The sequence below is a fragment of the Octopus sinensis genome, linkage group LG3 (assembly GCF_006345805.1).
Source record: "Octopus sinensis linkage group LG3, ASM634580v1, whole genome shotgun sequence".
Lineage (NCBI taxonomy): Eukaryota > Metazoa > Mollusca > Cephalopoda > Octopoda > Octopodidae > Octopus > Octopus sinensis.
The window spans coordinates 11,177,867-11,192,902 of record NC_042999.1 but is presented as its reverse complement, the minus strand read 5'-3'; the positions used below and the strand labels follow the sequence as shown (position 1 = coordinate 11,192,902).

General features: G+C 40.8%; 2 protein-coding genes across 2 annotated transcripts in view; one reads left to right on the top strand and one right to left on the bottom strand.

Moving 5' to 3' along the window:
* The window catches only part of LOC115209808 (glucose-induced degradation protein 8 homolog), an 82,233-nt gene extending 76,525 nt beyond the window's left edge, over nucleotides 1–5,708 (bottom strand). Inside the window, exon 1 of the mRNA XM_029778361.2 lies at nucleotides 5,408–5,708. The gene's annotated coding sequence lies outside the window, so the exon portion shown is untranslated. The remainder of the gene's footprint in view (nucleotides 1–5,407) is intronic.
* A 6,058-nt stretch (nucleotides 5,709–11,766) lies between these two features.
* The window catches only part of LOC115209178 (basic proline-rich protein-like), a gene marked incomplete at its 3' end in the record, with an annotated part of 25,397 nt that continues 22,127 nt past the window's right edge, over nucleotides 11,767–15,036 (top strand). Inside the window, exons 1-3 of the mRNA XM_029777414.1 lie at nucleotides 11,767–11,808; nucleotides 13,368–13,497; nucleotides 13,920–13,972. Coding sequence (XP_029633274.1) covers nucleotides 11,767–11,808; nucleotides 13,368–13,497; nucleotides 13,920–13,972 — 225 coding nt within the window. The remainder of the gene's footprint in view (nucleotides 11,809–13,367; nucleotides 13,498–13,919; nucleotides 13,973–15,036) is intronic.

The window sequence follows — 15,036 nt, the reverse complement described above, 5'->3', positions numbered from 1 at the left end:
ACACTGGCCTCCAACCCCCCAACCCCCAACTAAATGTCTTTATTGCAGTTAACTACAACAGTTTAACCATTCAGTTACCATATTTCTCCTGAAATACACAGTCTTTGCTTTAATTCATTTCGAAACAAATGAAAAGTTAAAAAAAAAAATAGCTCGGTCATCGTTTAATTGGTGTTTGGGACATGGATTAACAGGAGATTCTGATGGACGAAGGTTTTACTTCAAAACGGAGTTTGGATCATAGAATGAAAGATGGTTTTAGGTGAGACGGTCCCAAAAGGATGAAGCAGAATGTCAGCAAGTCTCAAAGAACCTATAAAGATCATGGGTATGGTTTGCTCCTTCCAAGAATTCTTGCCCTCACCAAAGCTTCTGGTCCCTCCTACAGATATCGATTGCTATATTTGGAAACTAGCTACAATGTATCCCGTTCTTAATATGGCCAACCATCTGAACTATCAATTTATTGCTCTCGCTTCCAACTTCATAAAGGTGAGGGGGAACAATGTTAACAACTCGCTTCCCAATATATAAAACCACATCGACTGGAAACCAGCTCTCCCGTCACACTCAATAACTGCTCCTCATTCTCTGAGAAATTTATTGGAAACAATATTATTAGTGTACTTGACAGGCCCCGTTTCCCACATGCAATCTCCTACCTAAACTTTCTATACATGGGCTCCAGCAGGGTTTGGTTCAGAAGCCTCCTGTCGGGTCATACCAATGCAGCTCTCTTTGACAAACTATCATCTCTGGCATGCTCCAAGGCACCAGTATCTTCTCCACATTTCTTCCCATACATCAACAGCCTATCTGCCATCACTTCCAACAATGTCCAGTGCTATGCAGGTGATGCAGTCCTTCACCCAACTCTTATGACCGGTACATAAGCATCATCTTTATGTAACCTAGACAACTGATGCTAACCTTGCACTGTCCCAACAGAAAGAGAAGACATCAAATACATTCTCCAGTGGAGTCCTGTCCATCTTGTTTCCTTCACCAATATAAAGCTACAACCAATGCACAAAAAAAAAATACATGTGAAACTCTTAAAATATCACTTGAAATGTTAGGCTTCACAAAACTCACAGCCCAAACACCAGGATTCCTCTTCAAAACCAGAAAACACTTCAGCTCTCTTCAAGGATCAAATAAGATCACCACCAACAGAATATTGCTCCCAGTAAACACACATCTTACATTGCATCTGGTTAAATACCAAAGAACAGAAAACTTGTTTCCGAGTATCCCGCAAAGTCAAGGCAAGGAGACAGCAAAACACAAGCACAAACATACAACAAGAATGACAGGCTTCTTTCAGTTTCTGTTTACCAAATCCACTCACAAGGCTTTGGTCAACCTAGTAGAAGACACTCGCTCAAGGTGCCATGCAACGGGACTAAACCTGAAATTACATGGTTGGGAAACAAATCTCTTACCCACACAGCCTTGTCAGCATATATACAGGGTCTTGCAGATAAATTGAGACCAACTTTAAGCAATTGACTTAGGTGGGTCTAGCATTTCATTTTTTGACAAAACCTTGCTTGCTTGAAAATCTAATCCTCCTCTTTATTTGTCAGGTAAATTATGAACTGATTCAACGACAGAAGGTCATGGAACAACAGAATCATTCTGCCATTATTGTTTTGGTGAGCCCTGGGCACACTGCCAATAAATTGTGAAGTTGACAAAACTTCCAAAAGCAACAATTTATCATGTGTATAAACAATTTAAAGAAGAGAGAAAGATTGATAGAAAAGAACACAAGACTCAAAGTGATTCCAAGCACAATCCAAAGTTTCTCGCTGGCCTCAAACGCTCAATTGGTGCCAACCCACCTACATCCATGACAACTCTTGCAAAGAAATGCAATGTGTCCCTTTCCACAGTGTTCAGAGCTGTGAACAGGAACCTTGGCATGACTAGCTATGTTCGATGATCCCGTCACTGCCTAACAGTCAAGGTCAAAGCAATCAGAGCTGAGAGTAGCCCAAAGCCTCTGTCATTCATCAAACATCAAGGTGCAGGAAAAACTCTCATGCTTCTGGACGAGAAGTTCACTGTGGACACTGAGGTGAATCGCAGAAATTCTCGAGTGATTGTATCCAACCCTTCTGATGTCCCTCCTGTGCCTGAGATGAAGAATCCAGCCTTTGTGATGGTATTTGAAGCTATGTCGAGTGATGGAAGCATCCTGGATCCACACTTCATTGAGTCTGGCTTGAAGATCGACACAAAGGAGTATCTGGACATCCTGAAGAACTCACCATTACCTTGAATGTAGCTGAAGTTTGGGCCTGACAATGTGGTGCTTATCCAGGATTCTGAAGCATGCCAGGAGTCAAAAGCAACACAGGTCTTCCTTGGTGAGAGGGTGCCATTTTTTGTGAGGGCCAACACCTGGTCCAGTAATAGCCCAGATCTCAACCTTCTTGGTTACTTTTTATGGGGTGTACTTCAAGAAGGGACCAATGCTTCACCACACTCTCCAGTGTCAACAGTTTGAAGACCTGCATCGTGCATGCGACATGCAAAATCAAAAAGGCAGAGATTGCAGCAGCTGCAAAAAGATTTTATTCTCATGTGAAGGCCCCAAAAGGGCAGCCAAACAGTGATAAATGGGGTTTTTTTGTAACAAAATTATATCTGTCTACTACCATTATTTTAGTATTTATAACCAGTCGTATGCATTGTAAAAATTATCTCAATTTATCTGCGCAAGACCCTGTATATATGTGCGTGTATATATATATATATATAGTCAATTCAAATAAATGAATAAAATTAACAGACAACAAGAGGACATGCACAAGGAATGCAATTAGCTTGATGCCCGGTGAAAAGAGAGTTTGACATTTTGAGCATAGATCTTCATTGGAAAGGAGAAAGGGAAAAGTCCAAGGAGGAATTTCAACCATGTTTCGTGGTCTGCTACCACAACAGCTCCTTTATAGGATCCAGTTAGCTCAAGACATCATCAGGAGGAACCACGTCTGGTTTCGGCCCCTACTCCGCTACCGTTTTGATATAGTGGGGCCCCCACCTTTCGGAGGTGTCTTCAGCTCTGGTGTTGGGTGCATGTCTTCTTTCTTCTGTTCCCTGGCCTCTTCGAGGTAGCGTCAACCAGTGTCAGTGGGTGAGACTGTTTCATTAAATTTTTTCCCTTTAAATACCTGCTGCTAGGCTCCAGCAGGCAGCCCCACAAGTTGTCGCGTGACACTGTCTCAACTTTAACTGACCAATGAAGGTGCATAGTCTTAGCCCACGCATTCTCTAAACAACCATCACCTGTCAGTCAATGAAGCTAATTTGCCAACAGCACATGTGTGGTCACATTGCTGAAGTCAACCCCTGCCAGCATGGAAAGTGGACTATGATGATCCATCATACAGACAATATACATGCTAACCTCAGCTTGAATGAGCTGGGTTTCTGTAGGAAGCCTTTGAAACTCTAAGTCACACACAGCCAGGTCAAACTGTTTTAAATAATAAAACATGCAACTCTTGCGAAATGTGTTGAGTCCCTTTTTCTTTCATTTTGTCCACTCACTTGTATGTGTGTGTGTGCGTATGTATATATATATATCACGTGACCGACCAGATCACAAAGCGTTCGCATTGTTTTAGCCTTCGAACGACGCCACCCCGCTAAGTGAGCAGGCCAACAGAAGAAAGAGTGGTGAAAGAGTACAGCAGGGATCACCAACCCCTGCCGGAGCCTCGTGGAGCTTTTTAGGTGTTTTCGCTCACGCTCAATAAACACAAACACCCGGTCTGGGAATCGAAACCGCGATCCTCCGACCGCGAGTCCACTGCCCTAAACACTGGGCCATTGCGCCTCCACATATATATATATATATATATATATCTAATATAGGACAAAATTTTTTTCGAAATTTATATCTAATGTAGGATAAAATTTTTTTTTTTTTTTTGTAGGATAAAATTTTTTCAGCATATTTGGCATTGGAAATTTTTTCGTTTGCCCTTATTTATGAATTGTTTATATATATATATATATATATATATATATATATATATATATATATATATATAATGTATAAGGCACATACATGGCTGCATGGTTAAGAAGTTCAGTCTACTTTGGCCAAATATCTTCTGCTGTAGCCTTGGGCCAACCAAAGCCTTGTGAGTGGATTTGGTAGATGGAAACAGAAAGAAGCCTGTCGTGTATGTGTGCATTAGTATATGCATGTGTTTGGGTCTCCTCGTTTTGACATCGCATGGTAGTTGCAAACGAAAGTATTATCTTGCTTGGAAACAGGTGACGGTTGACGACAGTAAGGGCATCCACCCATAGAAAACCTACCCCAACGAATTCCTCTGATCCATGTAAGCATAAGCAGAGTGGACGTTAAAACGATAACCCACTCAAAAATAGCAACCACACATCAAGGGTGGATCAGGGGTTGGTCAATGCAACCGTAATTTACCTTGACAACACAGACAAGGGCGAGAGGTGAGGTTGTCTTAGAATATTACATCAAATTGAACATTATGAAAAAGGAATTTCTCACAGAGTATGGAAACAAGAAGCTCCGAGACTATCTTAAAATGAAATGCTAATATATTTTTTTTTAAATCAAAGAATTAGGATTTAATAGATAATGGTGTGGGGCGGGAGACAAGGGTGGGGGTAATTAACAGAAAACAAACTTTTCACGCACTTGTGTTTGTATCGGTTAAGACAGAATCAAAGACCCGAAGAATTGCGGCTATTTTCAGCATCTTGGTTGTTCTATAGGGTCTGGTCAACCTGGTGGCGGCAGAGATATTAAAAGCATTCCAGCCATGACAATCTCATCTTCCTTTGAATTACATAAATTAAGTGTATATTTTTCAAGACGACGGTGGTTGTGATTTAGAGGAGTTTGGCTGCAGTTTCTAGCAAGTGGAAAGTCCGTGTAGCGGTTCCTCGGCTGAGTCAGGCTCGACGTGACGGTCTTCCGTTGTGGAATCAATAAAGAAAACAATAACACACCTAACATATACGCGTGTCAATCCATTTAGTAGTTCTATAGAAAGCATTTAACACTTGATCGTTTCTCATTTTCCTCTTCACTCGGTTCTTCTGGCCAAAGTAAACACAAACATGTGACTCTTTTAAACACCTTCAATACATACAAATATTCTACACATATATTAACAACAACAACAACAACAGCACCGTGCTAAAATCAAATTTAATTAAAGCTAAATTGCAGCGGTTTAATTATATTTAAACAAATATTTCAACCCAAAATATTCTCAAAACCGAAACCAAAAACCTTTGTTTCGACCCAAAACACGTTTTTAATTGCGGAGTTTCTGGTTTCATTTGCGACGGATTTCGTAAAACTTGAGATATTTAAAAGAATAGGTTGCTCTCTACTTACCCACAGGTTTTCTTTGTTTCAAAAATCGTTCAACAACAAGTTGGAAGGTTTTTGTTTTTGTGATGTTATTGTAATTTGTTAATGAGTTTGTTTCGGGGTTTTTAATTGGGTTCCGAATCTGTTGGAAACCTTTTCTGTTAAACGTAAAACAAAATATCGCCGTCGGAGAACAAACCCAACTCGGAATGCTGTGTTATACTTTCTTATAAATGTATTTCTGTATTCCTGAAGCAAAATCAGGAGAATTTGCCCAAAAATTTCTCAACAGCCGAACTCGGCCATTAAATCAGACCGGAAGTAAACCGCCTCACCGGAAGTGAAACTTACTAGTTCCGGATGTCAACACTGAGCATGTGCCGAAGAAAATCTTCTTCTTCTTAAAACTGCGATTTTTATTCTGTTTTAGAAACTGAATTATTTATATTATATAAATTGTTGTTTCTAAATTTCTTCTATAATTATTTTATATTCTGTTAATTGGGCGGCAAATATTTTCTTTTTGTCAAAATGAATTAAATGAAATATTTTGCGTAAGAATATCGTCTGCTATCCATTTCTTGCCTCTGTGGAATTTCTATCAATCATTCCTGCACAGATCGAAGTCTGATAAACCGGTGTTTGAAATTACAGCAGTAGATTTTATTTATGAAATAAATACTGTCATTATGTCTGATAAATTCTCGCCCGGCGCGCTAACGTCGCTGCCTTATGTATATGTAATATATGTATGTGTGTTCATATATATATATATATATATATATATATATATATATATATATAAGCGGGACCAGCCATCTGAATGTGGCTAGGGACAGGGCGGGGTGGTGGGGGTGTTACTGATGCATTTCCGCCCTGTCCCTAGCCACATTCAGATGGCTGGTCCCGCTTATATTACAGAGCAGTTACTGTTTATACCTCGCTTTTTATTATTGTTATATATATATATATATATATATGAACATACATACACACACACACTAATAAGACTAACATGCCCACACGTGTACGTCTGTTGCACATATATATATATATATATATATATATATATATATATATATATATATATATATATATTTACGTTTTTGAATTAATAAAGAAAGCGAGGGATCTTTTCCTTTTGAACGGCAGTTTTCAACACAATTTCTAGTTAACTAAAAACACTTTTAAACTTCGTATACTAGTAGAATGTGTTTATAAAACATCATTTTTTCTTGGCTTTATTGAGAAAATTCTATATGTTGTAACATATTTCGACTTTAATTTCGAGCATTTCGGCAATTTTAACCAATCGCTGACCTCCATTTGGGGTGAAAACATTCCGTGCTGTATGAATATGTCCCTCGTTTAAGAAACAGATTGCGTTTATTTACATTTGCGAAGAAAAAAGATACCCTTCCCCCACCCCTAACCCTAACCATAACTCTAAACCTAACCCTAAAATAGATTGAAAGGCAATAGATCGATACTAGGGTTATAATTATGGGTGACAATTTCATATGACACCGCTACGGAAAATTCTCGAAATTAAAGTCGAAATATGTTACAACATATAGAATTTTCTCAATAAAGCCAAGAAAAAATGATGTTTTATAAACACATTCTACTAGTATACGAAGTTTAAAAGTGTTTTTAGTTAACTAGAAATTGTGTTGAAAACTGCCGTTCAAAAGGAAAAAAATCCCTCCCTTTCTTTATTAATTCAAAAACGTATATATATCATCATCATCATCATCATCATCATCATCATTTAGCGTCCGTTTTCCATGCTAGCATGGGTTGGACGGTTCAACTGGAGTCTGTGAAGCCGGAAGGCTTCATCAGGCCCAGTCAGATCTGGCAGTGTTTCTACGGCTGGATGCCCTTCCTAACGCCAACCACTCCGTGAGTGTAGTGGGTGCTTTTTACGTGCCACCCGCACAGGTGCCAGACAGAGCTGGCAAACGGCCACGAACGAATGGTGCTTTTATGTGCCACCGGCACGGGGGCCAGGCGAGGCTGGCAACGGACACGAATGGATATACATATATATATATATATATATATATATATATATAATATATATATATATATATATGAACACACATACACACACATTAATAAGACTAACATGCCTACACGTGTATGTCTGTTGCACATATATTACATATACATAAGGTGTCGAACTGGCAGAAACGTTAGCGCGCCGGGCGAAATGCTTTGCAGTATTTTGTCTGCCATTATGTTGTGAGTTCAAATTCCGCCGAGGTCGACTTTGCCTTTCATCCTTTCGGAGTTGATAAATTAAGTACCAGTTATGCACTGGGGTCAATGTAATCAACTTAATCCCTTCGTCTGTCCTTGTTTGTCCCCTCTATGTTTAGCCCTTTGTGGGCAGTAAAGAAATATATATATTACACATATATACGGAGAGAGAGAGAAAGGGCCAGAAATGAAAGAACCCCAAAACTGCAATTTCTTTGTGTGTGTATATTTTAATGATTGCAGATCGTACGGCAGGGGCCATAACCGTAACATGCCTAAATGCTTGAATGTTGTCAGTTCGGAAGAGAGATCAGATGAAAAAGGCCTAAAAAACGATCACCACCACAACAACCCTCTTCTTTTCAGGCGCTGAATTGCACCCCTCCTCCCCACATCTCCTTCCCAGTTTTCAGAGTTGGCACTGTCAATGTTGGTACATTGAAAGGTAAGTCTAGTGAGATTGTAGAGATGCTTGAGAGAATACAGGTTGATGTATGCTGCATACAAGAGGTAAGATAGAGAGGTGCTTCAGCTAGGGTCCTCACAGGCAAGCCACATAGGTATAAAGTCTTCTGGCAAGGTAACATGGATGGTGTAGGGGGTGTAGGCATTCTCCTTGCGGAGAAATGGGTGGATAAGATCATAGAGGCTGTCAAGGTTTGCGATAGAGTGCTTAAGCTCAGGTTAGTCTTACAGAGTGGCACAGCTACGATTATCTCCGCCTATGCCTCACAAGCAGGACTAACAAATGATCAGAAGAACCACTTTTATGATACCCTTCTACAGGCTACCTCAAAGACTAGTGGCAAGAACCTCATCTTTGTGGGTGGAGACTTTAATGGGCATGTTGGGCGGGAATCGGGTATCTTCACTGGGGTACACGGTGGCCATGGTATTGGCACCAGAAATGATGAGGGAACTAGACTACTGGAATTCTGTGATGCATGTAACCTTTTAATCTGCAACACTAACTTCAGGAAGCCTGACTGCCACCTTATAACCTATCAGTCAGCAGACTCCGCTAGCCAAATAGACTTCATCGTCACCAGACAGCGGGATGCAGGGTCGCTCTTGAATACAAAGACCCTCCCGGGTGAAGAATGTATCCCTCAGCATAGACTAATCATCAGTGACTTTAAGCTTGAGGCCAGAAGGACTCCAAGAAACAAACCAATCCAGAAAAGAAGGATTTGGAAGCTAAAGAATCCTTCACATGGTCAGAGATTTAGGGACATCCTCATCAAGAAATTTGATGAGAGGGAGGAGGAGCTTCAGACGTCGGACATAGAAGGTAGCTGGGAATTTCTACGGGACAGCTTGCTGAGTGCCACAGACCAAGTCTGTGTATGGTGCAAAGTCCCTTCCAGACCTAGAGTTACGTGGTGGTGGAATAGTGCAGTAGACAAAGCCATTAGAGCAAAGAAACAGGCCTGGAAAGCCTGGAGGGATAGGGGTAGCAGGGAACTGTACCAGGTAGCCAAAAGGGAGGCTGGGCAGCAGGTATACATAGCCAAAGATGTAGCAGAAAAGAAGAAGTTTGCCAATGTCCAGCGACGTGAGGACCAAAGAGCTGAGGTATTTCGGATTGCCAGACAGTGTGTGAGAGAAAATAGTGATGTTATAGGAGAGAAATGTGTCCGCATGGATGATGGGGCACTTGCTTTTAATGTTGGTGAAAAGAAAGTGGCTTGGAGAAGCCAGTATGAAAGACTGCTGAATGTGGAGAATGAATGGGAGGAGGAGAGCCTGCCAAATGTTGACCCAGTAGAGGGACCAGCTATCCGAATAGACAGCTCCCTTGTAGTTAAGGCAATTAAGGATATGAAACCAGGTAAAGCCCCCGGCCCATCAGGAATCACTGCTGAGATGCTTAAAACAGCTGGCTATGTGGGCTACGGCCTAGTCGCCCGCATTGTAAACCAGGTAGTTCATAATGGAGTCATACCCAATGACTGGCGTAGCAGCACCATAGTCAACTGCTACAAGGGTAAGGGTGATGCTCTAGATAGAAATAACTACAGGGGTATTAAACTGTTGGATCAGGTGATGAAGGTCACAGAGAGGGTCATAACCCATCTCATTAGGGAGAGAATTTGCTTAGATGAGATGCAGTTCGGTTTTGTGCTGGGTAGAAGCACCACTGGTCCAACAACTGCAGGAGAAGTACCTAGCTAAAGATAAACTCCTCTACATAGCTTTTGTGGACTTGGAGAAAGCCTTTGACAGGGTCCCCTGATCCCTTATCTGGTGATCGATGCGGAAACTGGAGATTGACGAATGGCTAATAAGGGCTGTACAGGCTCTATACAGAGAGGCTGTCAGCAAGGTTAGGATTGGCAACGAATATAGTGAAGAATTCCAGGTAGAAGTAGGTGTACACCAAGGCTCAGCCCTCAGTCCCCTTTTATTCATCATAGACCTCCAGGCAATAACAGAGGAATTCAAAACAGGTTGCCCCTGGGAGCTCCTCTATGCTGATGACCTGGCTCTCATAGCAGAATCACTACCGGAACTAGAAAAGAAATTTCGGGTGTGGAAGCAAGGGTTAGAATCAAAGGGCCTTAGAGTAAATGTAGCAAAGACCAAAGTTATAGTAAGCAGAAAGGCGAACTCAGCACACACACCCTCGGGCAGGTGGCCCTGCTCGATCTGTAGGAAAGGTGTAGGTAGAAACTCCATAAGATGCACCCAATGTAAGCTATGGACGCATAAGAGGTGCAGCAACATCAAAGGGAAATTAACTGATAAGATAGCTTTCATGTGCGGCAGATGCACAGGGACAATAGACACCACAGATACTCAGAAAACAGATTCTATCACACTCCAGGGGGAGAAACTAGAAGTAGTTGATAGTTTCCGCTACCTGGGTGACCAAGTTAGTAGTGGAGGTGGATGCAGAGGACATGCGTAGACGTGAAAGGAATGAAGCTAGCATGATCCGCTGGATGTGTAATGTCAGTGTGCACACACGACAGAGTGTAAGCACCCTGAGAGAAATACTGGACATAAGAAGCATCAGATGTGGTGTGCAAGAGCGACGCTTGCGATGGTATGGTCATGTACTGCGGATGGATGAGGAGAGATGTGTGAAGAAGTGCCACTCCCAAACAGTTGAAGGTATCAGGGGGAAAGGTAGACCCAGGAAGACATGGGATAAGGTAGTCAAGCATGACCTCAGAGCGTTGGGCCTCACTGAGGCAATGGCGAAGGACCGAGATCTCTGGAGATATGCTGTGACTGCAAAGATCCGGGCTGCTTCCTGCACCAGCTCCGCATAGCCCCAGCCCATTCAAAGTACCTTGGATTCCAGAACATCCTGCTGTGCTTGAGGAGACCTGTTGAGTCAAGTACATGAACATCGAAATAAATATCAATGGAAATAGTAGTTGTGATACCTGTGCCGGTGGCACATAAAAAGCACCATCCGAACATGGCTGATGCAAGCGCTGCCTCGACTGGCTTCCGTGCCGGTGGCACATTAAAAGCACCAACCGATCGTGGCCGATGCCGGACCCCCCTGGCACCTGTGCCGGTGGCACGTAAAAAGCACCCACTACACTCGCGGAGTGGTTGGCGTTAGGAAGGGCATCCAGCTGTAGAAACATTGCCAGATCAGACTGGAGCCTGATGCAGCCCCTGGCTTCCCAGACCCCAGTCGAACCGTCTTACCCATGCTAGCGCAGAAAACGGATGTTAAACGATGATGATGATGATGATGTAGTTTTGGGGACAGTGGTGAGGACTAGGGATCTCTCTTCATGACCACCACTACCACAATTGTTTTGTAATCTTTCGGTCTCGACTTTCTTTTGAAGAAATTCTCAGTTTATGATTTACCAAAATACAGACGTTATATCAAATATGAAAGCTGTTTCAAAAAAAGACTCGTCACGGCTGATGCATTCCCTTGCACAATGCATATAGATGCGAAAGCCTGGGTCACCCTATGAACCACCGGCCATAGCTAGCTTTCTCTAAATACTCTATTGATCTATAACTTAGAGCGTGCTCCTCTTTTAGATTTATGATTTACTGACGATATATAATCAAAATAAGCAACAAGGATATCCAGAGGTAATGCGGTACAATCGTTTCATGCAACTCCATTTAACTGAACAATGCAAGAGGTAGTAGATAGCTTTCGTTATCTTGGTGGCCAAGTTAGTAGTGGATGCTCCAAAAGCATGTCTGTGAGAATAAGATTAGGCTGAGTAGATAGATAGATAGATAGATTCAGTTGAATATGGTACTTAAGTTAAAGGCACCAGAATTTAGTGTGGTATTATCCATAAAATTCAAAATGGTGTGATTATAATGAACTCCATTTAACTCCATTTTCATGCGACTCCATTTAACTGAACAATGCATTGTTCAGTTAAATGGAGTCGCATGAAAATGGAGTTAAATGGAGTTCATTATAATCACACCATTTTGAATTTTATGGATAATACCACACTAAATTCTGGTGCCTTTAACTTAAGTACCATATTCAACTGAATCTATCTATCTATCTATCTACTCAGCCTAATCTTATTCTCACAGACATGCTTTTGGAGCATCCACTACTAACTTGGCCACCAAGATAACGAAAGCTATCTACTACCTCTTGCCTGCCCCCACCCCAGCAGTTGATGGAGTCTATTTTCTGCACATTTCCAGCATTTATTGTACCTGTGCATCTACCACATACAAAGCTAGTTTCCCCTTTAACCTTCCTCTGATATTGCTGCACCTTTTATGTGTCCAAAAGCTTACACCGGGTGCATCTTATGGAGTTTCTACCTACGCCTTTTTTACAGATCAAGCAGGGCCATCTACTTGAAGGGATTTGTGATTTGTCTGCCTTCCTACTTACTAAGACTTTGATTTTTTTGCTAAGTTTTTTTGCTTCCATATTTGGAACTTCTTCTCTAGTTCAGATAGTGATTCTGCTTTGAGAGCAAAGTCATCAGCATAGAGGAGCTCCTAGGAGCAGTCTGTCTTGAATTCCTCTGTTATTACCTGGAGGACTGTGATGAACAAGAGGGGTCTGAGCACCAATCCTTAGTGAACCCCTACTTGTACCCTGAATTCTTTGCTGAACTCATTGCCAACCCTCACCTTACTGGTAGCATCCCTGTACATAGCTTGTACAGCTCTCACCAACCACTCATCTATCCCTAGTTACTGCATTGATCACCAGATAAGGTCTCGGGAGACCCTGTCAAAGGCTTTCTGCAAGTCAACAAAGGCCAAGTACAGAGGCTTATGTTTGGCTTGGTATTTCTCCTGCAGCTGCCTTACCAGAAATATAGCATCAGTGATGCTTCTCCCCGGCACAAAACCTAACTGCACCTCATCTAAGTTTACTCTCTCCCTAATTAGTTGGGTTATGACTCTCTCTCTCTCTCTCTCTCTCTGCACACACACACACACACACACACAACACACACACACACACACACACACACACACACACAAGTGCACAAACAAAAGAATATATACTCACCAAAATTTAAAGGTGACATCTGTATATTTGTATTTATCATCCCTTTTATTTTTTTATTTCTCTCTTTTATGTTTCATGGCTTTTATTTTCCTCTTTATTCCCTCCCACCATTTTCACTTTCGTACCTGCTGTTTGGTGCTGAACTTGGCAAGATTTAGTTTTCACTTCAAATTAATGCAAAAGTTTATTTTTTGATTTTGCATCAAAATTTCATCACTTCTTTGTTTCCAGGTTGAAGTGAAAGTAAAAGTATCTTATTTGACCTTGTCAAAGGCTGGAGTTTGCTTGACTAAAACGGAAAGCATTTTCACACAAAATGAAACTATTAAGACACAAAAACAGAACAGTAGACAACAGGGAGGTGAGTGAGCTGCTATAAATGTCCAGTGCAAGGGTGTCACATTTGAATTTGGATACTTGAAGTAATATCCATTACATTCCAAGTTCAAGCAAGCAAAGCCTGCTGATATCACATTGAGTAGTTGTATTAAGTAACCAAATGTATCGAATGTTAAGAGAAGAGAATGATAATCAGTCAAAACATGATACAAAGTGACTTTTCTGAAAAGTATGTACCTCCACATTAGACTTTTTGTTCAGGAAAGCATTAAACATGTAACATAGACTCCACTTTGCATGAGAAACCCCAGGGTGATTTTTAAGACATATTTTACTGTCTAATATGGTATTTCTGACAAGGTAAATGTTTACATTTACCTGAGGTCTGGGGAAACAAAGATGTAACAAAGTTTTTAATATTTTAAATTTTTTCTTTGTTATAAGGAAACCTTCAGTCTGAACAGACCAAAATTCCCATTCTCTTAGGGAGAGTTGAGGTATCCTCCATCCCAATCATTTCATTACCAATTAAAATAACGAGGAAGTAAGTCAAATATTGACTCACTCAAAACTTGGCCTTGTTAATGTCATTTATAACACACCAAATCCATTGACAAAGCTTTGGTCAGCCGAGGGCTATAGTAAAAGACAGTTGTCCCATGTGCCATGCAGTGGGACTGAACCTGAGACCTTATATTTGGGAAGTAAGCTTCTTAACTGCCCAACTCTGCTTAGGTTTCAATTGTTTAACGAATCAAACAATCTCTTGGCAGCCAAACAACTACAAACTCTTTTTGTGGATCCAGATTATCTACATTGTAATCAGATGATTTCATATTACTTATTAATTAATTATTCTATATTCTAATATTTAATCTATTACGTAAACTTAATCCTTTGCCATTTGTTACAGAAGCATCTTCTCACTCTCACTAGTAATTCTACTTCATTATTATTTTATTTTTCATCAACAAGGGGTCCTGCATGTGTGGTTGCTTGCCCTGCTAGAAAGAGCAACCAAAGGCTCATCGAATAATATTTGACTATTTTAGAAAAGAGAATTGCACCTTGGATAATGTATTTCAGGTAGACGATGCCTGGAAGGGAACGAAAAAATTGTCAGTCTTGGCAAGAATGTTTTTGATTATAGGTCTGTTCAGTCAAGGTAGATTTAGGCTAATCTAGACAAATACAGGTATATCAAATACCATACAGCTTAAATTCTTGATTTATCAAAATTATTTTTGGTTCTAGAGCAGAGTTTCTTAATCATTTTTTCACCTATGGACCCCTTTGATGATTACTTTACTCAACTGGAACTCCCTAGCCATTAGATGCATACAAAAAAGATCCTACTGTATTTTGATAATTAAACATTATTAAGAATTCATCATCATCACCCTCATCATCATCATCATCATCATCATCATCATCATCACCATCACCATCATCATCATCATCATCATCATCATCACCATCATCATCATCATCATCATCATCATCATCATCATCATCATCATCATCATCATCATCATCATCATCATCATCATCATCATCATCA